General features: G+C 34.8%; 4 protein-coding genes across 5 annotated transcripts; 3 read left to right on the top strand and 1 right to left on the bottom strand.

Annotated features, from left to right (window-relative positions):
• Window positions 1-238: 238 nt before the first annotated feature.
• Window positions 239-8,070, top strand: LOC115982320 (zinc finger matrin-type protein 2-like). Of its 2 annotated transcripts, XM_031104880.1 has the most exons (10): window positions 241-367; window positions 4,541-4,621; window positions 4,717-4,744; window positions 5,425-5,507; window positions 6,522-6,554; window positions 6,683-6,761; window positions 6,865-6,917; window positions 7,234-7,294; window positions 7,431-7,513; window positions 7,724-8,070. In XM_031104880.1, the coding sequence occupies exons 1-10, from the start codon at window positions 314-316 to the stop codon at window positions 7,808-7,810; spliced, it is 642 nt and encodes a 213-aa protein (XP_030960740.1). In that variant the 5' UTR covers window positions 241-313; the 3' UTR covers window positions 7,811-8,070. The 2 variants fall into 2 exon arrangements, with proteins under 2 accessions (XP_030960749.1, XP_030960740.1); XM_031104889.1 differs by lacking the exon at window positions 7,724-8,070 and having other exon boundaries at window positions 239-367; window positions 7,402-7,493.
• A 3,053-nt stretch (window positions 8,071-11,123) lies between these two features.
• On the top strand, window positions 11,124-13,984 carry LOC115982310 (dnaJ protein homolog). The gene is made up of 6 exons (XM_031104872.1): window positions 11,124-11,446; window positions 12,178-12,343; window positions 12,476-12,617; window positions 12,727-13,003; window positions 13,119-13,317; window positions 13,413-13,984. Exons 1-6 carry the CDS (start codon window positions 11,297-11,299, stop codon window positions 13,730-13,732), a joined length of 1,254 nt encoding a protein of 417 aa, XP_030960732.1. The 5' UTR covers window positions 11,124-11,296; the 3' UTR covers window positions 13,733-13,984.
• A 338-nt stretch (window positions 13,985-14,322) lies between these two features.
• LOC115982291 (probable receptor-like protein kinase At1g49730) lies at window positions 14,323-18,445 on the bottom strand. Its single transcript, XM_031104859.1, has 7 exons — window positions 18,087-18,445; window positions 17,161-17,422; window positions 16,231-16,283; window positions 16,093-16,160; window positions 15,138-15,227; window positions 14,896-14,965; window positions 14,323-14,789 (listed from the first exon to the last, which is right to left on the bottom strand). Exons 1-7 carry the CDS (start codon window positions 18,142-18,144, stop codon window positions 14,485-14,487), a joined length of 906 nt encoding a protein of 301 aa, XP_030960719.1. The 5' UTR covers window positions 18,145-18,445; the 3' UTR covers window positions 14,323-14,484.
• A 1,513-nt stretch (window positions 18,446-19,958) lies between these two features.
• LOC115982300 (putative phosphatidylglycerol/phosphatidylinositol transfer protein DDB_G0282179) lies at window positions 19,959-25,756 on the top strand. Its single transcript, XM_031104868.1, has 4 exons — window positions 19,959-20,295; window positions 20,511-20,612; window positions 20,882-21,042; window positions 25,386-25,756. The coding sequence occupies exons 1-4, from the start codon at window positions 20,184-20,186 to the stop codon at window positions 25,491-25,493; spliced, it is 483 nt and encodes a 160-aa protein (XP_030960728.1). The 5' UTR covers window positions 19,959-20,183; the 3' UTR covers window positions 25,494-25,756.
• Window positions 25,757-26,357: the final 601 nt, after the last annotated feature.

Raw genomic sequence — 26,357 nt, 5'->3', positions numbered from 1 at the left:
ATTATAAACTTATTTATAAACGGTTAAAGTTCTAACCATCACGTCATTATTACTTAATAATTTTTTTTTTCTTATCAATAAAAAAAAAATCTTTTTCCTTTTCTTTTATCCAAACGTAGAAAGGAATTAAAAAAAAAAAAAAATCCACAAAATCACAAATTCCAGAACCAATCCCAACCGTCCATTCTTTAAGACCGATCCACGCGTTCACTCCCAAATTAAAATTAAAATTTAAAAGCAGAGCTCAGTGCTTCAGACTTTTTTCTTTCTCAAAAAAGTGTTTGTTTGATCGGAGAAAAAAAAGGTGAGAAAGATGTCTGGGAGAGCACCGGAGAAAGACGCTATCAAGGGTGGCGATTCTGAGAAGGTAACCCTAATTTCTTTTTCTACGGGTTTGATTATAAACTTGCTTTCTTATTTTTAAATTCAATTTTATTTATATTTGGGGTTGTCTTGTAGAGTATACTATTGTTTGTGTAAGAATTGGTTTTTGGAATGAATTGAAGTATGTTTTAGAAATTGGGTTAAAATGTAAGATATATTCTATGGTTCTTTATCGATAGGAATCACGGTTTTTGTTGGCTTTAGATGTTTTTGAATATTGAAATTGTTGTCACTGAGTTTCTCAGCTATCTATGTTTGCCTAATTCGTATGCTCAAGTCAAGAGCTTCGTCATTTTTTTAAATTAAGTTATGGTGTTTGCTTCCCAAGAGCTTTGTAGCACAACCCGTCTATTGAATTATCAAAAAATTAAGGTTATGGTGTTTGTTTGTGACTTGTGTGGAATTATCAATTGGTTATGCTGTTTTTGCAACACAATGGTGTATGTGTGTGTTTTATGTAACATTAATAACTGAAGTTATCGACTTGGTCCTATAAATCCCGGTATTTTTCTAAAAAATACTCCGGGAATAATGTTCCATCCTCTCGTATGAGTGGTGGGTTTTCGCATGAATTTAATTATTGAGATCCACTATTATAATGTGAGAGGAGGGAGCATTGCTTTTGGAGCGTTAAATAAGTTCCTCTTTTGTCTCTGCTAATGAGTTTTAGCTCAAACGTTATTTTTTCCCCAACTTAAGAATAAGGTGGAGGGTAATGTTGAACTCTATTTTCTCCCCAATTAAAACTTAAGAATAGAATGGAGGGAGGGTAAGGTTGTGGCTTCAAGAAGAATGGAGTGCATGTGGAACTTACATACCAATAGAAAGTATTAGGGTAAACTACATATTTCATCCCTAACCTTTACATCATATGTCAATTTCCCTAATGTTTCACTTGTGTCAGTTTAGTCCCTAACTTTTTGGTATTGCGGCAAAATAGTCTATGCCATTAAGTGATGGATGAAAAATAATGATGTGGCTAACATAGAAAATTTTAAAAATTATTTTTTATGCCACGTGGATGCCAAGTGTACTGACATGATTAAAAATCCATGTCAACACCACCTCACCCAATGGCTGACAGAAACCTAAGAATCCGTCTCCTTCTCCATTAACACTCTTCTTTGTGTAAGCCTAAATCTCCAGCAGCAGCAGGCCAACAGCAACCGCCTACCCAAACATGGCTGTCTTAGTCCCTCTTCTTCCCAACACTCTCTGCCTTGCTTTACATCCATGTCTTTCCCTGCTTCTACTAAGCATGTTGTTGGTGTTTCTTTTTCTTTAAGGCATTTGGTCGAGCATATAGCAAACACAGACAGCATTAATATTTAGTTAAACATGACCATGAGCATATAGCACACACAAATAGCAGCAACACCACTCTCTTTGCCTTTGGGTTTTCACCCACAATCTCCAATCATTATTATCAATGCTTCTTAGTTAGCAGTTGCTGGTCAAAATTGTGATTGAAGTTGTTGATCTAATCACGTGGTTGCTAGCGTCACTGCCCTTAAGTTGAAATTGCAGAATTCTTCCTTTATTAATGATTCGGATTTTGTTTGTTTTGGTAAGTTGAGAGGAAGGAGATAGTATTAGTAGTTTTTGTAAATTGAAATTGGTCTTTTGAATTCTGATTTCTCATTCTGAATTGAACCTTGACACAAATATACATAACTTAATGAAGTTTATGGTTGGGTGGAGCTGGAGATTGTTCTCTCTCTCTCTCTCTCTCTCTCTCTCTCTCACTCATAAGTTGAAATCATAATTTTTTTTTTTTTTTTTAGTTTAATCTGTGTTAGTACACTTGGCATCCCATGTGGCATAAAAATAATTTTTTTATTTTGACCGTTAGTCATGTCAACATTTTCCATCCATCACTTAATGGCAGAGATTATTTTGACACAATAAAAAAAAATTAGGGACTAAACTGACACAAATGAAACATTAGGGACTAAATTGTCATATGGTGTAAAGAAGGACTAAATATATAATTTACCCCCCCCCAAAAAAAAAACTGGCTGTTTGTTTCACGTTAATGTTGGTTGTAGCTTGGATCAAAATAAAAGTCTGATTCATAGGATTTTTAAGAGAAATTTTCTGCAGCTCTGTTCAATGCCTATGACATTTTCTTGGCTCTTCATTTTGTAATTTATCTAGAGCCGTTTCACAATATGTGGAACTCACATATTTAGGATCCACACATATTGTAAGAGATATATCTCATAAGATTGTTTTATAAGATATAAGATAGATGATAGATTTTTGATGATAGGGATGGCAATACAGCGAGACAAGATCAACACGCTCATGGGTTCCACATTCCCATTTTGTGGTAAAAAAATCCACAAGGGACAAGTGTGAGGCATGTTGAGTTTGGGGTAAGTTGATTATCTTTGAGAAATGTTATGTCCACAACATTTTCACAATACTTTCATAACAAATCTTAAGTGGTAGATCGTTACTAGCTATTACTAGTGGGCAAAAGAGTAATGTTAGTTGTGGGTTCAAATTAGAACCAGTAACAACTTACTACCTACGATTTATTGTGAACATTTTGTGAAAAATGTTGTAAATGTAGCACTTCTCATTATCTTTTACTAATCCTAAGGAATAAAGATAATCGAGAGTAAAAGGAAAGAGTGAAAAAAAAAATAATTAGGTTACTTATACAAAATATATATTTTTTTTTATTGGACATATAGAAAATATTAAATTATATGGATAACTAATTTCTCTTTGGGGTGGGTAGAATTGGGTGGAGCAAAGTCAAGGAGGGCATTTTTTGCCATTCGATGCATTTAGAAATATTGTGTAATAAACTATGAAGCACAGGTGCGTTTCGGGACTCGGGTGCGGGTTCGGGTGCGGAACTCAGCAATTTTTGAAAAAGTAGGGTGCGGGTGCAGCGGGACTCGGCGATTAAAAAATTATTAAAAATATTTTTATTTATATTTTCTATATATTTTTACTATTAAAATATTCTTAAAAAACACATTAATATACCTTGATTCACAAAACAAAGAAAAAAGAAGGCAAGAAACACATCTAAGGTCAGAATTTCGGTTGCTTCGGCGAGTTTCAAGGCCAATTTTGGCCGTTCCCAACCTGTTTCAGCCGTATCGGTCGCCGGCCGATACGACCGGATATGGCCGATACGGCCTGATTTTGGCCGAATCAGCCCAGTTCGGCGCAAATCGAGTCGTGTCGGCGCAAATCTGAGAAAAAAAAAAAAAAAAAAAACTCAGACGCGGCTTCAACGCGCGGTCAACCGCATCGGACTCGGGTGTGGCACCCTCCCAGCTGCATTCGTGTTTTCTAGGTAATAAATTATATTATGTATCACTATCACCTATAATACTTATGTGTTATAATATATAGGATTGACTTATTATATTTTATAAGAACCTACTTTTTTATTTTACATAATCACTCTTCAAAATAGTCCACATCAGATTATCTATTCTACACAATATTTTATTAAAATACTATTTTTTAATTGTTTTTCTTTCTTCACACACAACAACCACCATCTACTCTCTTCTTTCATTGTTAGTATAAAAACCAAATATAAAATGAATAGTACTAGTGTAAATTTACCCGATTATTATAGCAATAATGTATTTTTACACAACTTTGCAATCATGTATTTTTAGTTTTTCCCATAACTTTGCATGGACTGATGTGGGTTAATTTTAGGCTTGGGTGGCTAAAATGTGGTACTATTGGTCAAATAGATAGAAAGGAGCATTGTGAGAATTGAACTCGCAACCTGTTGCATCCAAAGTGAGAATAATTCCACTAGACCAAACATCCTCTTTTGTTGTTGTCTTCCTTTTTTTTTTGCGTCATAAACCTTATCACTAACGTGATAAATCTTAAAACCCTTTTTTATTAATTAAGTTTAAAATTCTTCGATCACAGCTTATTCATAACTCACTATGTTTCCTTCAACAGTTCAACTTTCTCAGACTCCAAACAAAATCAGAATTAGGGGTTTTTTTGGTACCAAATTCTTCAATTTTCAAATAAATTCACAATCATAGTGTTCCTACTTTCTGTAACCCTAACTAATTTTATCACTTCAATTTTTTTTTTAAATAAAGCAATTTAACTGGCTTATCAATTAATTAATTTTTGTTTGAGATTTTTGGTGTAGGTTGTTGGGGTTGATAACACGTTTAGAAGGAAATTTGATCGGGAGGAGTATTTGGAACGAGCTCGAGAGCGTGAAAGACAGGTAATTTAATTAATTAATTTATTTTTTATTTTTTTAAATTTTCATTGTGATTAATTGCTCTTAGTTGATTGTGGTTCCTTTTTGTTGAACTGTAGGAGGAAGAGTCACGTTCTAAATCCAAATGTAAGTGATTTTAATTTGATAATCTTTTTTCAGCTTGAATTTGTATTTGTTTCTGGTTTGATTGGTTTTAGTATCTGTGTGTGTGTTTTAATTGAACCCTTAGAGTTGTAGTGTAATGGGCAGAATTACTATTGGGCGTTCTACACTGTGTGTGTGTGTGTGTAAATTGAACCCTCTGAATTGTAGAGTAATGGGTTTGCAGAAATAGTACTGGCTGTTGACTTTGTGTGTGTGTGCGCGCATGCGCACACGTGTTATTGAACCCCTCTTAATCATAGAGTAATGGGTTTGCAAAATTAATATTGGGTGCGCCTGCCTACCTGCTTGCATGTGTGTGTGTGCTAGTTAAACTCTCTAAATGGTAGAGTAATGGGTTTACAGAATTAATATTAGGTGTTTGCATGTGTGTGTTCTAATTGAACCCTTTGAATTGTTGGCTGATCAGTTTGAAGAATCAATATTGGGTGGTTGTATTCTGTGTGCATGTTAATTGAACCCTCTGAATTCTAGGGTAATTGGTTTGCAGAATTAATATTGGGTGTTCTAATCTGTGTGTGTGCATGTGCATATAACAGTGAAGAATTGATATTGTTTGTTGTTTATATGTTGAAAGAATTGGCTCTGGTGAAGAGTAGATTGATGGGAGTGAAAATGTACATGATTGGTTGGTTTTGTTGCAGCAAAAGGTCCTCCAGTGCAGAGGAAGCCTTTGAAACATAGGGATTATGAAGTGGACCTTGAATCTCGGTTAGGAAAAACTCAGGTGTGTTGCATTGTCTCTGTTTCTTTTCTAGAATTATTTTTCTTCTTGGATGTGTGCTTAGGCCATTTTGCTTGTAAGTTGTACTAGGAGATTCAGACACTATTGTAATTAGTAGGTGTTCTAGCCAAAAAGAACTAGTTCTCTCTTACTGTCTTATGTTGCTTTATGTTACTTTAAAGAAGATGACACTAAAACTTTTACCTCTTTGGATGGGGATTTAGTAGATGGAGTGACAAATGCACCACCAATATAGACTGATCACACCTTTGAAGCAAACCTGCTTATAACAGTTGACAATCTCAAAATTGGACTTTCCATTTTTATTGTGGAAGTAGAAATATGTATTTCCTTTGAACCTAGTTTATAAGTATAAATAGTTTTCATTAATGAACAATTGTAAATCTATTTAACAATTGAGACAAATTCTATTCATACATCTTATTCACTTTACCTTAGGAAAATATTGCAGCAAGATAATTGAGATTTTCAGGTCAAATAAACTACGCAGAAAATGAGGAAATGCTGTATGTACCATTCAGAGTAAATGAAACTAAGGAATTAATGTCCTATTAGAGTACCATTTTGGTAATTGAGCTTTATATTTGTGGGCCTGAATCATATTGACATGCAGCATTTTATAGACTGGGACATGGTCTTGTGTAATGGACTTAACCGTGTGTGTGTATATATATATTTTATGGATTTCGGCTTTGGTATATAATCTGCTGAGTTTTGAATGTTATGGTTGGCATGATCTAGATTGTGAATATATGGAATAAAATTGTCATGGTTTTCTAAATTTTATTGCTCTAATTATGTGGGGTATATTTTGCTTTGTGTTTTCATATGTTTTGATTTGTCCTGCCTGATAAGTTTCTTGGCACATACAGCATAACTTTTTATTTCCCTGTTAGTTCTAACAGTTTGAAACATCTATACTTGTATGTGGAATATCTTATACCAAATCTTTGCTCGACTTAATACATGAATTTATTTTGTCATTTAATTTTGCAGGTTGTTACTCCAGTGGCACCTTTAAGTCAGCAGGTACATGACCATGTTCTCATGTGTCCCATGTCATCATATGGTTATTGCTGATATCTATCTTCTTTAATAGTACTCTTATATTAAACATTTTTATTTACCATGTTTTCTTGATTCTGTTCATTTTACAGGCTGGATATTACTGTTCAGTTTGTAAGTGTGTAGTGAAGGATTCTGCAAATTACTTGGATCATATCAATGGAAAGAAACGTATGTGGTTATCTGTAGACAATATTGTTTCATCAATTCTTTTAATGAAGAGTTTTCTTAGTTTGATCACTCTTCTAATGGCTCTTTTTATCTTGTCACATAGATCAAAGAGCGTTGGGTATGTCTATGCGGGTAGAACGGGCATCTGTTGACCAGGTACATTTTGGCAAGTAATTTTAATTATGATGAATGAAAGTTTAATAAACAGGCATAATTGAATGTGTGAAAAAGGATGCAACCTTTACTTAGCAAAACTCTCAAGCTCAGGCTCTATATATGTGTAGATATATAGAAGTAAACCATGTAATATATGTAACATGGATGCTAAAAATCCCACCTTCCAGAGATGTTGAAGAGAAGATCACCACTATTCATTTAAAGATAAAACTAATTTTCTGGCTTTAACCATTTCATAATAAGTACATATTTATCTTATTACGGTGTATTTGAGCTGCAACTTTATGGTCTACAGGTCAAACAGCGATTTGAAGTTCTTAAGAAGCGGAGAGTTCCCGGAAGCTTCACAGAGCAAGGTAAAGAATTTGAAGGAGATGGAAATTTTTTATTTTTGGGGTGTTTGTGTGTGTGCGTGTCTTTCAGTAGAGGTTTATGTAACTGGTTGGTAATCTATGGTTGGCAGTGGAAAATTGATCTCTCTCTCTCTCCCAGATCTTGATGAGCGGATATTAAAGCAGCAAGAAGAAGAGGAGGAACGGAAGCGCCAACGTCGAGAAAAGAAAAAAGAGAAGAAGGTGAGCACTGTACTACCATGGTTTGCTTAATACTTTATATGTGAGCAGTGAGCCACAAGATTGTTGGAAAAAAAGGTGTATGCTGTTTTTGCCCATCTCTAGATATTAATTTCTCAGGCTAATGCTATGTAATTCAAGAACATGTTATATTTTATACGTTTAAGGAGAGTATGTTTAACAGTCATGTTTCCTGATACTTTCTGTGTTCAGAAAGAGGTGGCAGAAGAGGAAACTGAAATTGATCCTGATGTTGCGGCAATGATGGGATTTGGGGGTTTCACTTCATCCAAGAAGTGATCATGTTTCGTCATTCAATCCCATATTTGGAGTGAGCTTTGGCCATGTAATCTTTGTAGCATTGTACTTGTGACAGTTCTGTATGGAACAGCTTAATTTAGGTACCTTGACCTTTTAGAAATTGTTAAAAAAAAAAAAAAATTATATTGCATTTAAGAAGTTCTATGTTAACACTTAACAGTTTGTTCTTCTTATTTTCTAATGGTTGAAGCTTGGGCCAATGCCAAAGGCAGTAATGTGGCTTGGTTTCAGGAAATAAAAGTTTTAAAAGCAAAATGGAAAACATGAACTGTGAACCGTTCTGTGAGGTGCGTAGACATTATTCAGTTTGAAGACATGCGTTCAAATGAAATGAAATTGTTGATGTTTTGGCATAATAGCCTTAGGGTCCGTTTAGATAGAACTTATTTTGCTGAAACTGAAAACACGGTAACAAAATAATTTTTAAATGTGTGAATAGTACCGTAGGATCAATTTTTAATGAAAAAGTGAGTGAAAAGTGAAGTTTGTGGGTCCATGAACAGTGTACGGATATACTGTTCACGGAAGACTTGGTCAACAACTACGGCTGGGAAAAAAGAAAAGAAAAGGAAAACGCAGAAAGAGAGAAACGTAGACGCGCAAATGCGCTATCCAAACACTCATTTAGTCTAGGGCGAAACAAAAACACCCACATAGTCACATCATGCCAAACATGCATTTTGAGAACCTAAAAAGAGTGTTTTTAAGACTTAAAATTCTGTTTTGCAACAGCAACTTCTCATACCTTTTTGACAAAGGTTCGTTGTAAACATAAATACCTTTTTGCAACTATTTATCCAAACACAACCTACAACCAACAAAAACTTCTTGTCCAGTACAAAGTAAAATTTCGTGTAAAACAGGTTCTCGTCCGTTTAGTAGGCTAACTAAAAGCATGCATTGTTGCATTTCAAGTTTTCAACACTTACGCCCATCAAGAAAAGGTAAAGACTAAAACTAATCATGAGTAATTTAATAATTTAAATGTACACTAATTCAATTGGGTTCACCCGTTGAGGTACACAGTATTTAAAACACCAACCTTATCATATTTAAATTATTTAAAATTTGAACCCAAACTCACCCTTTATTGTCTGTTAAAGGAGTGTTTGTGATGCGGTTTTGAGTCATTTATAGTGCAGTACTTTGTGGTACGATTTGGCCAAACCGTAACCGTATTGCACCGCACCTCAATTTTATAATCATATGTGCTGTATAGTGTACAAGGTATGGTTTGGTCAGTTTAGGGTTGATATATTTTTCAATATGTCATAGCTAGTTACTAATTACTATTTATAATCATGACAATATGATAGTAAGTTTAATATATATATATATATATATGTATACACACACACACACACAACAAGCGTAACAAAAAAAAGTAACACAAATACACACATGACAAAAAAAAATAACACAAATATATACATGACAAAAACAAAATCCATAATAGATTGACAATATACTAAAAGTACCAAAAATATATAAAAAATAATAATAATACATGACTGTAAGCTATACACAATTATACATGTTAAACAAATATAACACGTAAAAATGCTTAACAAGCAACAATCATAAGGTCCATAATAATGTACCATGTACACTGCTGGTCATGCTTTTTTGAGAGTGAAAGGGTATCGGGAGAGAAGAGTGAGAGTGTGAGATAGAGAAGTGAATGAAGTTTTGAACTTTTGATTTTGTATTCAACCAAAAAGTTGTTTTTAATATGAAATTGGAACACACTAATGCTAGGTTGGTCACCTATTTTATATAATATTAAATTAGTAATATATATTTAATCTAAAAATAAATATAATGAGTATGGTGCGGTGTGTGCGGTTCATTGCCACTTACAATGCAGTGTGGTTACTCTATTTTGTGGGTGATTTTGGTCGATTTGGATGTGGTCTTGTGGTTTGAACGGTTTGGTGAACACCCCTAATTAGTATTTTATTATTATTATTTATATTAAAAAATAATCATATTTTTAATATTCTAGCAAACTTCCATTTTCATATATAAAATTATTGTGTAACATGGATGATTTTATTATCATATATTAGTGGGGCAAATATTGGGCCTTATTATAACAGGATAAGTAATGTGTCCAATTTAAGTATTGGCCCAAACGATGGAGATAAATCAAGCATTGACTAACCCATTTTGATAATGAACACAAAACCTCGTATCATTGGTCAGACCTAATACCCCTCTAGGTCACACACCAAGGTCATGTTTGGGGCATGTCCAAGCTACCAAGGTACATCCCAGAAAATATAAACTTCTCCAAGGTAGCTTTTTAAAATTTCTTGATGATTCCATAACAACTTCCGCATTAATGAAGGTCATCTTCTTGGCACCATCGCATTTAATGCAAAAGGACAAGCCTAAACAATGAGAAAAACCCCAGAGGTCTTCATTCGTGATGAAAAACCAAGAAAAAAGAGCTCGATAAGACCACAAGTTATTCAAATGGATAAGGACAAAATACGAAGAAGAACGAGATGGCTCATGTGGAGGGACGAACCTCTCCCTTAGAAGGTATTATTCGTTTTGGGTGATGACCCTTACGGATTTGCTCAATCTGACATCGGGAAAAGATGCCTCCCACCCGCAGCATATAATTATGAGCTCACATGTGAGGTGTACCACTCATGTGATCACTCAAAATGGACAATACCTTTTAAGGGAGAGGTTCGTCCCTCTACAAAAAGGTGCCTTTTTGTAATCACTAAACATCTAAATTTATACAAATATATCTTATGAGCTTATTTACAAACTAAGTTATTACCCTAGATAGAAGAAGTGTCATTAAACATCTAAAATGTATTTCAATCTAATTTAGGCAAAATCTTCTTTAACGAAATCTATTTCAACTTTACCCAAAATTTTTTTTTTTTGTAACTTTCCATTTTTATATATGTACAAATTTAAAAGTTCCAAACAAATTCACAAGTCAACAATAGGTCAATCCAATAATAGAAAGGAACTTAAAAAAAAAAATAAAAAAAATAAAAAACCTTAACGAGGAAGTTGCACAAGCCTAGTCGGAGTTGGAAAAAGCGGGAAAGTGAGGGGTTGGGGGAGTTTCACAGAAGGATCGAGAACAAAATCGTGGAACCATCATCAAAGCAAGGTATCCAACGGTCCACGTTGCAACAGATTCCACAAATTCTAGACCCTTCCTAAACATTCCAGTAATACCCCCTCAAACCAATCTCAACCGTCCATTCTTTAATTACCGACCCCAAAACTCAAATCAAAATTAAATTTTTTTGTTTACCTCTCTTTCTCTCTCTATCTCTCTCTATATATATATATACAGAGAACCCTCCTTCACCCTTATTGCTTGGTTCCTCTAATTTCAGAGTCTCCAGACTTTTCCTTTTATTCACAAAGGTTTGGAATCGAATTCTCTAGCTTAAATTGTGTTTGTTTGATCGGAAAATTTTTAACGAGATGTTTGGGAGAGCACCGAAGAAGAGTGATAACACTCGGTACTACGAGATATTGGGAGTGTCGAAGAACGCTTCCCAGGACGATCTCAAAAAGGCTTACAAGAAAGCCGCCATCAAGAACCATCCTGACAAGGGTGGCGATCCTGAGAAGGTAACCCTAATTTTTGATTGTAAAAGTTGCTTTCTTTTTTTCCCCTAAATTTATTTATTTATTTATATGTGGGATTGTTAGGAATCGCGGTTTTTGTTGGATTTTTAGGTGTTTTTTTTGAATGTTTGAAATTGTTGTCGCTGAGTTTCTCGGCCATTTTATGTTTTGCTTAATTCGTATGCTCAAGTCAAGTCAAGTCAAGTCAAGAGCTTGCTAAGAGCTTTGTAGCTCAACGCATCTATTGAATTATCAAAATATATTAAGGTTATGGTGTTTTCTTCCCAAGAGATTTGTAGCTCAACCCATATATTATGGTTATGGTGTTTGTCTGGCATTATCAACTGATTATGCTGTTGATTTGTCTTTGTGTGGCAACACAAAGGTGTATGCGTGTGTTTTATGTAACATTGTAACTGAAGTTATAGACTTGGTTCTATAAATCCTGGTATTTGTCCGAAAAATAAATTGTTCAATACTTCGGGAACAATGTTTCATCCTTTCACATGAGTGGATTTAATTAACGAGACCCACTCTTATGTGAATAAAGACGGAGGGTAATGTTGAAGAATACTGTGGAGGAGGGATAAGGTAGTGGATTCACAAAGAATGGAGTGCGTGTAGAACTTAGTTACCAATAGAAAGGAATAATAAAAACTCGCTGTTTGTTTCAAGTTTATGTTGACTGTAGATTGGATCAAAATAGAAGTCTGATTCATATGATTTTGTTGCAGTTCAAAGAGCTTGCCCAGGCGTATGAGGTACTGAGTGACCCTGAGAAACGTGAGATCTATGACCAATATGGTGAAGATGCACTCAAGGAGGGAATGGGTGGCGGTGGCGGTGGCCATGACCCATTTGATATCTTCTCGTCTTTCTTTGGTGGGAGTCCATTTGGAGGTGAGAATTATGAATCAACTATTTGACTTGTATATTTTGGAAGGCTCTTGTGATTGATACGACACAACAGTTGGTTTGAATCATGTGAAGAGTCATGTGGTGATTTTAATATCTTGTGGATGGCATGAATAGGTGGTGGTAGCAGCAGAGGACGAAGGCAGCGACGTGGAGAAGATGTGGTCCACCCATTGAAGGTTACTTTGGAGGACCTTTACCTTGGAACAGCCAAGAAGCTTTCACTTTCTCGAAATGTGATCTGTTCAAAGTGCAATGGGTGAGTGTTTTGGTACTTTATTTTATTAGTCTTCACATAATTTTACGTGTTTAGTGTAGTGTAATGGTCTGTGCAAATGTGGGTGGTTAATGTTTTTGTTCCATTACAGCAAAGGGTCAAAGTCAGGAGCTTCAATGAAGTGTGCTGGCTGTCAAGGAACTGGAATGAAGGTCTCAATTAGGCACCTTGGCCCCTCTATGATTCAGCAAATGCAGCATGCTTGCAATGAGTGCAAGGGCACTGGAGAGACTATCAGTGACAAAGACCGCTGCCCACAATGCAAAGGGGAGAAGGTTGTACAGGAAAAGAAGGTGTTGGAAGTCATTGTGGAGAAGGGCATGCAGAATGGGCAGAAGATTACATTCCCTGGCGAAGCAGATGAAGCGGTATACTGTCATAGTTAGCTTTTGGTCATTGATTAATTTAGTTTGTTTATAGTCATTGATTAATTTGACTTTGCTTCGGGTAGGGTATTAATTGTTTGGTGGTTGTGTTTTGTAGCCTGATACTGTCACTGGGGATATAGTCTTTGTCCTTCAACAAAAGGAACATCCAAAGTTCAAGAGAAAGGGTGATGACCTTTTTGTGGAGCACACCTTATCCCTGACTGAAGCTCTTTGCGGCTTCCAGTTTGTATTGACCCACTTGGATGGCAGACCGCTTCTTATTAAAACACACCCTGGAGAAGTTGTCAAGCCTGGTAAGTAAAAGACAACTTTTACAATTTGTGATTTTGGGTTGATTTTTGTTTTGATCATTAACTTTGTCAATTCTCTGGTGCTTCAAAACATGCAGACTCATTCAAGGCAATAAATGATGAAGGGATGCCAATGTACCAGAGGCCATTCATGAAAGGGAAGCTGTACATTCATTTCACTGTGGAATTCCCTGATTCTCTGAGCCCTGAGCAGGTTACAGCACTGGAAGCTGTTTTGCCACCAAAATCGTCGACCCAGCTGACAGACATGGAGCTGGATGAGTGTGAGGAGACCACACTACATGATGTCAACATTGAAGATGAGATGAGAAGGAAGCAGCATGCCCAGGCTGAGGCATACGACGAAGATGAAGATATGCACGGTGGCGCACAGAGGGTGCAATGTGCCCAGCAGTGATGATGCTTTATTGGTTGGGGGAACTAGAAATATAGGTGCACACCTAGAAATGGGAAAGTGTATTGGAGGTGGAGATTGGGAAGTAAGGAATGTTTGGTTGCGGGACATACTTTGTGTTATTATTAATTAGTGTGGTCTTTGCTAGTTTTTCCAATGATCCGGAGAATTAGACCACTTTTGAAGCAGTTTCATTAATATCTAAACCTTGAAATCTCAAACTTTTCAATAATATTACTCTCCTCTTATAAATCATGTTCTTTTCTTTGTGTGGATATGCCCCTTGATAATGCTCTGAATAATGATTGATTTGAACTGCCATATGACACTTAACCAACCCTTTGAAATCTTGAAGGAGCTTTAATGCTAGTAACGTTGGTATGGCAGCTAGGGTTTCGTTTACTAACAACTATCTCATGTATGAGACATTCTGATTGAATCAGGGCATTATTAGTGTGTCTTAGCCAATTCGTAATGTCAACTCTTAAGCCACGTTATTAAAATGGGTTAAGAATTGAATACTGCCACATTGACTAATCAAAAGAGAAAAAAAGAAAAAAAAAGAAAACTGCCGCATTAATGGCCATACATGCTTATCTATTTATATTTTCTGTTCATATTGCAAAGAAAGAAACATCTGGGATGGGCTTTCACGACAGATTGAACCTTGCTGTCTTATACCAAAAACCTTCATGAATCAATTAATTTAATATATATGAAAATTTCCTATGAAGTTACACTGGAGAGTGAATGTACTAGTCACATGGAATATCTACCTTTTTCTGGAGATAATGAATTATCTGTGGAATAGAAAATTTTGGCTTATCCCCAGATTTAATACATAATTTTGCTACAGATAGAAGATTTTTGAGCTCCCTAGAATCATAATTATTTCCTAGATCGGGGTCTATCATCTTATGCATGGAGCTTGCAAAGCGAGATTCTTGGATCCATTGGATTAGATCAGCACCTCCCTTCTCTGAACACTGACCAGTAATAAGCTCCAGAATCAGCACCCCTAGCTGGAGTATAATGTTACCGTGTTCCTGAACCATACACTCTGCAATAAAAGATAAAAATATACTGATAAGATCACAATTTACAATTGCTGAAAACAGGTGTGGTATTTACCATTTAGTTGCAAGGGTTATAGTAAAAGAAATGACCTTCTGAACATGAGGCATGAGGAACTGTGATGTGATTTCCAACAGAAGTAAAAAGGCCAACATCAGCTACCTGTAGCAAGCAAAGGAAATATTATCTTCGAATAATGTCTGCACAAGTTTAAGCACAGTGAATTGTCCCATCTACTTGACTCAAATCTTCAAAATTTGAATCATTTTTGAGCACCAAATACTTAAAGTTTCTTGAAAATAAATAAAAGAATATGTATTATATATATCCTTACTTTTGCTGTAAATTGATCATCTAACATGATATTACTTGAGCTGATGGAGACATGATACATCGGGGGGTCAGCGAACAGAAGCAAATATTCCTGCATAAGAAAATCAGCATAACTTAATTACCGAGCAAAACTTTTACGCTATGCATAATTTTCTATACTTGAGGTGACTCAAATACCATGCTGGTTGCCTCACTTGAAAGACTAAATAATATGGAAATTCCAATCCTAAGTTGCCACTTGGATTGATTGAGACGAAAGAAATCAGAGTCACATGCTAACCATAAGATACTATATATTTCAAAGGATTAACCTATGGCAGATGCAGAGTAGGATTCAGTTGTTACTAATCTATTGGCAGGTAAAGAATCAACAGTTGGCACAATTTTTATATTTCACCAAGTGGCCATTGTCAGGTTCAATGATTGACTTGTTACGTAGAAATAATATCAAATGCTTCTCATCGAAATTTCAGATACTTAATGAAAAATAAACTGCCTTGATACCTGTGTCTATCTCACTCAAAATCCTAAACCCCATAGGAAGAGCACAGAAAAAGGTTTAGAAAATCCTTAAAGTTGGTTGAAAGCTCTATCTCAATTTTACTATTTGCAGATAGTGCCTTGTGATTTGGCATTGCCTTCTATGTAAAGCTAAGAATGGATAATTTCAGCTTAAAGTCTTTATTAGCTTTTGAGCTTGAGTTGACAAGTATGTTCTGTACTAAGCACACACACATACACTTTAACTTCCTTCAGAAGTTATTTTCAGAATGCTCTATCGTATATAATGATAATATTCCTTCTCATGTTCTTTGCTTCTAGATTAAATTTCTGGCATCTTTCCTTTATGTATTTGTCAGAATTTATCTTGTTTTTCAAAAATGTTCAAGGGGATAACATTATGTGGCATTTATGAGTTTGCCATCCAACAAGACAAAATAAACACACAAACTTACCAATGCAGAGGCAACACCAATGGCTATTTGTAGTCTTGTCCTCCAACTCAAGGGAGTCTTAAGAGGATCTGCCAGGGGCAAATCATTAGAACAAAATTAGATTTTGCAAAAACAGACAAGTTTTGCTCCAAAAATTACCACTAAGATGCTCCTTCAAGCTTCCATTTTCTATGTTGTCGAAAACTAGCAGCCTAAAAAGAGTAATAGGAACATGTAGAAGTTAATAATTAATCTTCAAAGTGAAAAAAAGAAAGTAAAATAATTCATATTCTAATCTATGCATATTCTAGGAGATACATAAGTAAACAGAACATTTCAAATGCTGCAATCATAATTTGCTTGTGCTCATAATGGGTGGCTGTGTGTGCATGTCTGTGTCATAAGAGTTGCATTCCTAAATCCATATTCCTTGATACATATAGCTCTCCTGCGTTTGGTTTCTTAGTTACAAACCTGTTAAATTTCTGGGAATGTAACATTCCTATGTTTGGTTATATCATATGATTCATATCATTCTTGGGAATAATTACAACTTTCATCATAGATTAAATTTTTTTTTTAAAAAAAAACCCTATATATGTGTGTGTGCGCACATGCTTACTCACATTAGAGAAACATATGTGATGCACTAGCTTGTATGTATCTGTGATATAATTCCTTATATACACAACCACATTTATAGTCTGTGATATAATTCCTTATATACATAACCTCATTAATAATGGAAAACATAATCTCTCCAGATGTAGTTCAAGAGAAAATTATGTACTACTTACCTCAGGATTAGGTATCCAGGGTGGGTTTATCATTAGGGTTGCCAAAAATGTAATTTTACTTGTCTTCATTTTGTTGTTGGAGAGAGTATACATCTTTTTTCTTTTCTTAGGTCCACTAAAAGCCTCTATAGCTTATGAGATGGAGAGGGATATATCAGAGACTAGTTAAATAACCTACCTATGCCCTAAAGTTGCCAACAGCCTTTGTAGCCAAGTTATACCTATCCCTTTTAATAAGTGAGACATCTTGTTCAACCCATATAAATTTTAAAAGAAAAGCTAGGCATCAAACCTCTTAGTCTTATGTCCTGTGCAAAACCCTTTGAGTGGAAGAAGGTGACGGTGATGCAAGCGGCCCAGGAGTTGCACTTCTCTGTAGAAGACATCATTTTCTTGATCAAAAGCTCCTACTTCTTTTACCAAAGCAACCCCACCATCTTGGAGTTTGGCCTTATAAGCAGTTCCATGAGAATTGTTATATATGATCCTCTGAAAATCATCTGTCCCCTTCTTTATATCCTTGTATGAAAAGTGCCTCACAAATGATATTGGGCCTGGAATGAGAAGTAAAGGAAGTTATACACAAGCAATTTCCCTTTATAGCATAGACATCCACTGATCAAATAGAAAGTGATAATTAAATCATAATTTTTACACTTTTCATTTTAATATACTCATAAATTAAGATCCAACAACAGAGGATTTTCAAGATCATTCAATTTACATCATCAACAATTACAACAATTACAACAAACCCCACAAAAGCTTAAATTCACTGAAACAACAACAACGTCTCATAGTCGAAGAGTGAGCTTGAAAGCATAGAATTCTCCCATGAAAATCACAACAGGGTATCTTCTAGACAATTCAACTAGCATAATGAATAGTTACGCAAAAAATCCCATGTACAATTCAGTCAATCCAAGCTTGAATTCCACTAAAACAACGACTTAAACATATTATAGTCAATGAATGACCTTGAAACTTGAAAGCATAGAACTCCCCCATGAAAGTCACAACAGGGTATTTTCTAGACAATTGAACTAACATCATGAATATTTAAGCAAAACCCATGTAGAATTCAGTCAATTCAAGTCCAAATCCAGAACCTTTAAAGCAAAGACTTGCAAACATGATCTGAATATGTATATATATATAGCAAAAACCAGAGTATGCATACAGTGAAAAATGCAGAACAGTGAGGTGAAATAGAGGTACCATGACTAGATCTGCGAAGCAATGCAAGGACTCTGCGGATCAAACGGTCCATGCCCATCTACAAAATTTGCTTTTTTTGTTAATGGGTTTTGGTGATCCAAGTAGACCATAGTCAACATAGAGACTGTAAATTCTCATTGCCTTTCCTTCCTTTTATAACGGATCATAGATTCTTTTTGTTTTTTACTTTCTTAGGTAGAGAGAGAGAAAAACATGGGTGGGTAAAATGGTCATCCAGTGTGTGCTGGTGCCATAACAAAAAGTACTGTGAGTTGGTTGGCGGATGTGTCAGACGTTTTTGAATTTGTATAGTATTGGGCCAGCACTTCACACTTTCGCAGCTCTCTTTTCACTGCTCTCTTTGGCCATTGGCATAGGAGGGCAAGGCTAAATAAAATGATTGCTTTGCATTTTAATAAAGTAGACTGCAACTTATTTTATATTCAAACATGGAGTTGGAAGGAATGTGCATTAGTTCAGAAGATTTTGGGAAGTGTTTTTGATTGTGGTCAGTGCTCACTGATAATTTTGTGGGGTGTGGATAGTTTCGATTGAAAATATTTAGATTAACTACTACTACTAACTACATGAATGATTCATTAAAAGGATAATGTGAATAAGTGCTTATTAGCTATAAGCCTATAACTGCTTATTATGCTTTTTTTTTTTTTTTTTGATCAAAAGCTCTACAAGCTTGTGAAAATGTTAGTATGGATTAATAAATTTTATAATCTTTAACGGTGGCATTTGATTTAGGAAATTTGATAAGTCATTGGCATCTAATTTTATGAGAACTAGGTTATAACATCTACTTACACAAGAGAACATTCAACGATACTATAAATATTAATAGTGAGATAGTCATTTTGACTTTCATGTTGAGTATTATGAAATGATCATTTGGTACCAAAATTAAGTAAAGTAAATTGATTACATGACGTAAAATTAGATAATTAGAAACCAATTTAGATTTTGAATGTGCTTTGACTTTAATATAACATATATGATGTAGATTAAACAATGTGTACTTTACATGTTTAAATGAGGTAGTTTGTAATGGAAAAATACTACTATGAGGTTTAATTTGTTACAAAACTAAAGTTGTGTTTGGTTCGGGTGAAAAGTTTTTACGAAAAACATTTTACATCCTAAAATGCAATGGATTAATTGTTCAAATCCAAAGTTTAAAAACTAGATTGACATTCATATTAAAAGTTCAAATAGTTTGGTTGTATTGTCAATATGATATTGTGTTGATATGGTAAGATGCTGCGATAATGGATAGTAGTGATGGTGGCAAAGAACAATGGTGATAATGGCAACCACGCGTTGGTGTTGGTGTTGGTGATGGTGATAATAACAATTGATTGCAGTGGTGATAGTGACAATATCAACAAAATGTGATATTATTGAAAGTGTTTACAATCATATAATAGTAAGAATGACGACAATGATACTAGTGATAGTGTGAAAAGTAATTGTAATAAAGATGACAATAATAATACAACATTATAAAAAGTAATATAATAACAAGAATGATGACAACAATAACGGTGATAGTGTGAAATGTAACATAAAATTTTCGAAAATAAAAATGTCCAATGACACATCAACCCATATATATATATATATATATATAAAAGGTGACATAATCATATGATATATAGGAACTTTGGATGCGTAAAAAAATTGGCTCTATTGAGAACATCCTGGCTTCCATGCACACCTCTCTTGGACTCTACCAAAAAGCCTTGTATGGAACATTTATTCATTAAAAAAATCCAAATAATATTAAATTAAACAAATCAAAATGAAATTTATTATTAACAAGAAGTTATTGACTTATTTCTGTGATATTTCTTTTTCCATTATTTTATGTGTGTTACGTTGTCTGGTTTCGTGTCAATAATCAATATTTTGGGACTTATATTCATAAATACGACCTCGCATAATTCCTCTCACTGACACCTCATATTTCATTTCACTATACATATCTTGTAGAGACTGTAGAGAGTCCAACTTTCACTCTCACTTCTTCTTCTCCCTAAAAAGGTAAACAAAAATCCCACCAAGCAAGCAACCAAGCAATCCATATCCATGGAATCAGTGGCTGATTTGAAGCTCACCCTTCTGCTTTTATTTGCTGCTATTATATCTTTGGTTCTTGTACCTTCCGCACAAGCCACCACCACAGATGTCAAATACTGCGGTCAGTTCCATTTTTTTTTTCTTTCACTGTTATTGCGTACCATCTTATCAATCAGTTGGGCTATTGAAATCTTTAATTCTTATATGTTAAAGGGTTTTCAGATCTTTGCTTTTATTTGGGTATTAAGCATAAGTTTGTAAATGATTAATTTTTCCCAGAGAAAAAAAGATGTTTTTGTTTCTTTTAAATTAATGGGATTTTGTGGAATTGTGCAGATAAGAAAGCTGATTACCCTGTGAAGGTCTCTGGTGTTGTGGTATCACCCAACCCAGTAGTGTCAGGCAAGCCAGCCACCTTTAACATCTCAGCCACCACTGGTAATTTCTTAAAATTTTATTTTATTTTATTTATATGTTTTTTTTGTTTAGGAAAGTATTGATTTATGTGGCTTTGATATAAGTAAGCTTGGATCGTATAAATTGTTACATGTTTTGATTTTCCAAATACTATGAATTTGATCAAATCCAGAGAGTTCCTCTGTCCCTTTTGTCTTCTGCATGTGCATAAATTAATTTATGTGCCATTGGACATATATTTTGCCATTTTTTTTGTGAGGTGAGCTTACTATCCTTTATCTTTCATGCAGGTAAACCCATCTCCAGTGGGAAAGTTGTCATTGACGTTTCTTACTTTGGGGTGCACGTCCATACAGAAAATCATGATCTTTCTGAGGAGATAAGCTGTCCTATTGCGGCAGGAAAGTTTGTGCTCTCTCACAGCCAAACTTTACCTGGATTTACACCACCTGTAAGTCTCATTTAGTAGATTTAAACTCTTGCTCTACTTAAAAAAAAGAAAGATTTAAACTCTTGCTCTATGTATTGATATTTAAGGTGAACTCTTCAAACATTCTCACTGTGTGTATGCTGAATTATACATTAACTCGAACAAAGCTTTAATTGATTGCCAATTATTGTAGGAAAAATGATTTGTGAATGTAGATATACAATCTTGCCCCGTTGGCTTATAGCTATACCCTCTATCCTTTCCAATGGGAAGGAGGTGCTTTTGAGTTAGAGCTTATTGGCAAACATAGTTAAAGAATTCACAGTGTTTTAACCCATGACTTCACCCTCTACCCCTTCTTATGGGGGAGGAGGTGCCATTTGAGCTAGAGCTCATTGGTGACACGGTTAAAGAATTTACATCAACCTAGTTTGGATAAATTTTATTTCCTTATCCCTTATTCTGTGAAGTAGTTGTTTTTTCTTCTTACGTCATCCATGAACCCCAGAATATGTTGCGATGGATGATGCATCAACAGATGACAGAATCCATGCATTTTCTGCTGCCCTCATGCATCATGTTGCTGTCACTCTTACTTTTTTCCATTTATTGAAACTGAATTATGCATCATTCAGAAAGAGTCAACTTCTTGCCTGTTTCAGAAGATGGTGAACAGGCTTGTCTTTCTCTAACTTTGCAGATCTTTAATTTGTTAACTGTCATGGTCAAAGTTCCTTTGCAGGTCTTTCTGTAACCAGATGGTGTTGGAGATGTACCTGCTATTTTATAGCTGTATTGATTAGTTTAAAGATTCTTGGGGTTACAATACCATTAGTATTATAGTTATTTCCCTTTTCAGTATAAATCATCATACATTGTTGAGCTGTACTTACCTTGCATCTTTTCACTGCTAAAGACCTTTATGTCTGTTGTGATTCAATTCGTCTGGACGTTAAGTTAATCTGCAACCAAAATTTCATCTGTAAAGATGAGATGCATATCCTTCACCTTGCCCATGCCTGGAATTTGAAATTTGTGTCTAAACATATGAATTCCCTTATTTTTTTTTTGGTGCGAGCCTGAGATCAACCTCTCTTCCCCCCCCACCAAAAAAAGAAACCACTCTTCTTAAGGAAAAATTTTCAGTTTCTTGATCATGAGTATTTTACCTTCGTGTTTTGGTTGTCTTATCTTCAATTTTGGCCTGTAGCTCAATTTCTCATTTTTAAAGGGGAATCTGGAGTGTGCTTCTAAGTCCTCAACCTTTACCAATGCTTTGAATTTTTGTTTCTTTTGTTATTTAAGTCTTCAATTTAGCATATTTTGCATGGAGTTTATTCTGCATAAAAATTGTGAAATCCCTTATTCTCTTTTGATAAGTTAGAAGTAATATTAAAAAATTTAGAAAGAGCACCACCAAGTGCACAGGTTGTGTAAGGGGCACCAAAAATAAACTAAATTTATAACAATCAAGAAACTAAAGCTTATTAGAGAATAAATAACCATTTATAGCGGGCATTCAACAATACGAGGAACATAAAAAGATCTTTTGGCTTGTTCAATTCCTTCAAACATTCAGTATTTTGTTCTTTCCAAATAGTCCATATTATGCACAGAGGGATCTCATTCCAAATATCACTGTTGTGGTGCCTAGAAAAGTGCTCCTTAACAGACCAACAAATCAACTACCCTATTAGACACAACCCACTGCACCCCAAATAAATATCACACTAGAGATAATTCTCTAGCAATTTCACAATGTAGAAGTAAATGATCAACTTTTTCACCATCCTTCTTGCTCATACAATACCATTCTACAACAATTATGTTTCTTCTTCATGAGTTATCTAACAAAATAATTTTCCCTAAAGCAGTTGTTCATGTAAAAGAAGCCACTTCTCAGGGATTTTAACCTTCCAAATGCTTTTCCAAGGAAAAGAATGCACACCTCCAGCATTAGCACTTTATAGAGGGATTTTACCTCTAATAATGTGCTTTATGTTGCTACCCAGCAGATATGGTATTCAGAATCCCTTCTAATCTTTGTTGCAAACTTGGAATAGTTGAAGTTGAAGAAATCTGTAGGAATATCCTTCTCCCAATCTTGAATAGCTCCAATAAAAGTGATATCCCAATGACAGTTGCCTGCATTCCAGCTCATGTAATCCACCACAGAAGCTTCCTTACTTTGAGTTTGTAAAATCTAGAAATGCATCCTTCAGAACCCCATCCCCACACCACCAGTCATGCCAAAAACAAACATTGATACCACTACCAACCTTAAAAATTGATGAATCTGAAAAAATATCTACAGTCCTTTCTAAAATGCTTCCAAAGACATACACCACAAGGACCCTGACCCACCCTCGAGGACCAGTCACCCCATTCATTACCATATCTTTGTCCACTACTTTCCTCCAAAGAGAATCTCTCTTTGTGGCCAAACATTAATGACAAATTCCATTCCAATGTTTATTGAGTCTATATCTTTTTGTAAATATATATATATATATATTTTGTAATTCTTTTGGCTACGTTGTGCCCCTTTTGCATGAAGTAGTATTTTTTCAATAAAATTCTTATTACTTATCCAAAAATAAAATGGAAAATTTACCGCTGTGTGCTTGTGGTGGGTTTAAGGTTAGGAGAATTTGTGGTTTTAGGGTTTAGAATTATAGAAGAGAGAGTTGTAGGTCTATACTTGTTTTAGGATTTTAGCTTTGATACCAAATTGATGTAGGACAAATTGGAATTTGTCCTACATGTGCTTGCGGTGGGTTTGGCATTGGGACAATTTGTGGATATGGGATTTAGAATTGTTGAAGAAACCTTTATGGGGTTGTGTTAGGAATTAAAAGGTGGTTTGATGAATTATTTGATGGTTATTTGTTAAAATAAAGCGTGTGGGGTTTTAGGTTTTGATAGGTAAAAGAAATCTGAACAGTGCCTCAAGAAAGAAGATGAGAAAAAGAAGAGAAAGGTAGAAAAGAACAATAAGGCCAACATGCCTCATTACTTAAACATTCAATATTTTATAGATCAATTTCATCTATTCTTTGAGTACATTGAGCATAAATATATACAATAACTCTTTCTTGTTCTGGTAGCATTATGGCTCTTTGTTTGATTATTAAACTAAAAATTTAATAAAAGACATACTTGGACTCAAAAGAAAATACTAAAATACTTTTCTTTTCTTTTTAAAAAAAATTTTAAAAAATGATCAAAAAAAGAAAAAGAAAATACTAAATACTTATGATCTCCTAGTTTGACAGTGTTTGATAGTCCCAGCAAAATGATGTTAAATTATTAATTTACCCTTGTTCATTTTCCTATCAGTTTTTCTCTCCATTTGGGCTGGATAAGGGTGTGTGGGCCCAGAGAAAGAACATCACCACACTCCCCATTTTACATCCTCCCTAAAATCGCTCAAACCAAACAGATTAATGTATTAAAGTGTTTCATTTTCCTTCTCCTCTCACAGGATTATAGAAAATAAAGACCTTCAATGGTATTTTTCACTTCATGTATTGCTTTTTCTTTCGTTTTTATGGTGCATCCACATGTATATGAAAAATCAACAATCATGACCTGAACCAAATAAATTTTGTTGGGAGCAGCATTTTCCTAGGTCTATAGCTCTTTCTAATCTAGATTTTTTAGTCTGTTGTATATGTCTGCACTCCACCTTCACTTATCTGACTATAGGTCTTTTGGGAAGTTCCATTAATCTTTTTTGCATAGTTTGTATCCTACATGAAAAATCAACAGTCTTATCATGAAGCAAATAAATTTTGTGGGGAGCAGCATTTTCCTAGGTCTATAACTCTTTCTTATCTAGTTTTTTAATCTGTTGTATATGTCTGTATTCCACCTTCACTTATCTGACTATAGGTCTTTTGGGAAGTTCCATATCTTTTTTTTTGAATAGTTTGTATCCTACTTTGAGCTTTGAATTTTATGATTTTATTAGCAATTGACTTTGAGCCAGGAGTAAAAACTTGCTAAATCAGCTTCAATTTTTAACACTGCTATTGCTACATAATGATTAGTGAGATTTTCACACTTTAAAATCCCTCCTCCCCAGTGTGGTGTTGATTGATTGTGAACTATTGAGAGAGAACCGAGGGAAAGGGAAAAAAAAAAAAATTGGTCTTTTACATATATATGGACGTAATTATGTAAGTATCCTCTTTCATGTGGATTCATATGCATGGCTAAGAGAAGGCAAACTTGCAAATCAGTAATTTCCATTCCTTCTTTCATTGTCAGTCCAATATAACAGTTTAGCCTATCATTTTTTATTTTTTTTATTTTACTCTAGTGTTTCACATCAACCAGCTGATGGTTTGTGGTATTCACAGGGCTCTTACACTCTTAAGATGACACTGGAGGATGGTAACAATCAACTGTTGACCTGCATTAGCTTCAAATTCAGTATCAGCTTTGGATCTTCAGTGTCTGATAGTTGAATACCTTGCTCATGTTTGCGGTGTTGCATTGTGGTGTTGATTAGAAAAAGACTTGCGGCCATGAAGCTATAAGGTATCCAAAACTTTGAACATGTATGGAAAAACCACCTATTTGTTGGTTTTACCAGTTTCAGCACAAAACCGTAAATAAAAGTGGTGTATTGTATGTGCTATTCTCAGACTAAAGAAAGACACTTGAGAACTAAAAATGTAATTACTTTGTGTGAGGTGTGGATATGTTAATGTTGTCTTTGTTAGCTTGACCATGCTTTCCATCGTTTTCACCATATGCAGATCATAGTACATCCTCCTCAAAAGCTTGACTTTTTAATAATTTGATAATGGAACTGAATATTAAAGATGGTGGTGAGCTTGGCCTCTCCTTTGTACCTCTTAACTACATCTGAACTAGTACTATGTGTGAACCTAGATCATCTTGATGCCTCTGGCTTTAACCTGTATAAGATTGCAGGGGAAATAACCAAATTCTACTGGCAAGTATCAATTTTGTTATCTAGGAAAGTTGAAACTATACTCGGTTTAATCAAATCCTTCCCGCATTTGGTCTAGAAAACCAAGGTGTCAAAATCAGATATTCAAGCAGTCGTTAAGGGGACTCTTGCTTTGAAGGATTAGTACCATCAATTTTCATCCAGTTTAATCAAATCATGATGTTGTGGCCCATGATCATTAGATGTTAGGAAATGAGCACCGCGTGCCAACTCTCCATAATATTTGTGCCCTTTTCAAAGTAACAACTGAAATTTGAGGTAAACGAGAAGAATGGAATCGGAATTGGCATAAATGAAGACAATCCAAGGAAAAATGCTTTGAGATGTAAAGGTGAAATGATATTTCCACCTG

This window comes from Quercus lobata, chromosome 1, assembly GCF_001633185.2.
Source record: "Quercus lobata isolate SW786 chromosome 1, ValleyOak3.0 Primary Assembly, whole genome shotgun sequence".
Lineage (NCBI taxonomy): Eukaryota > Viridiplantae > Streptophyta > Magnoliopsida > Fagales > Fagaceae > Quercus > Quercus lobata.
The sequence above is the reverse complement of the archived record's forward strand: the minus strand, read 5'-3'. Positions and strand labels throughout refer to the sequence as shown.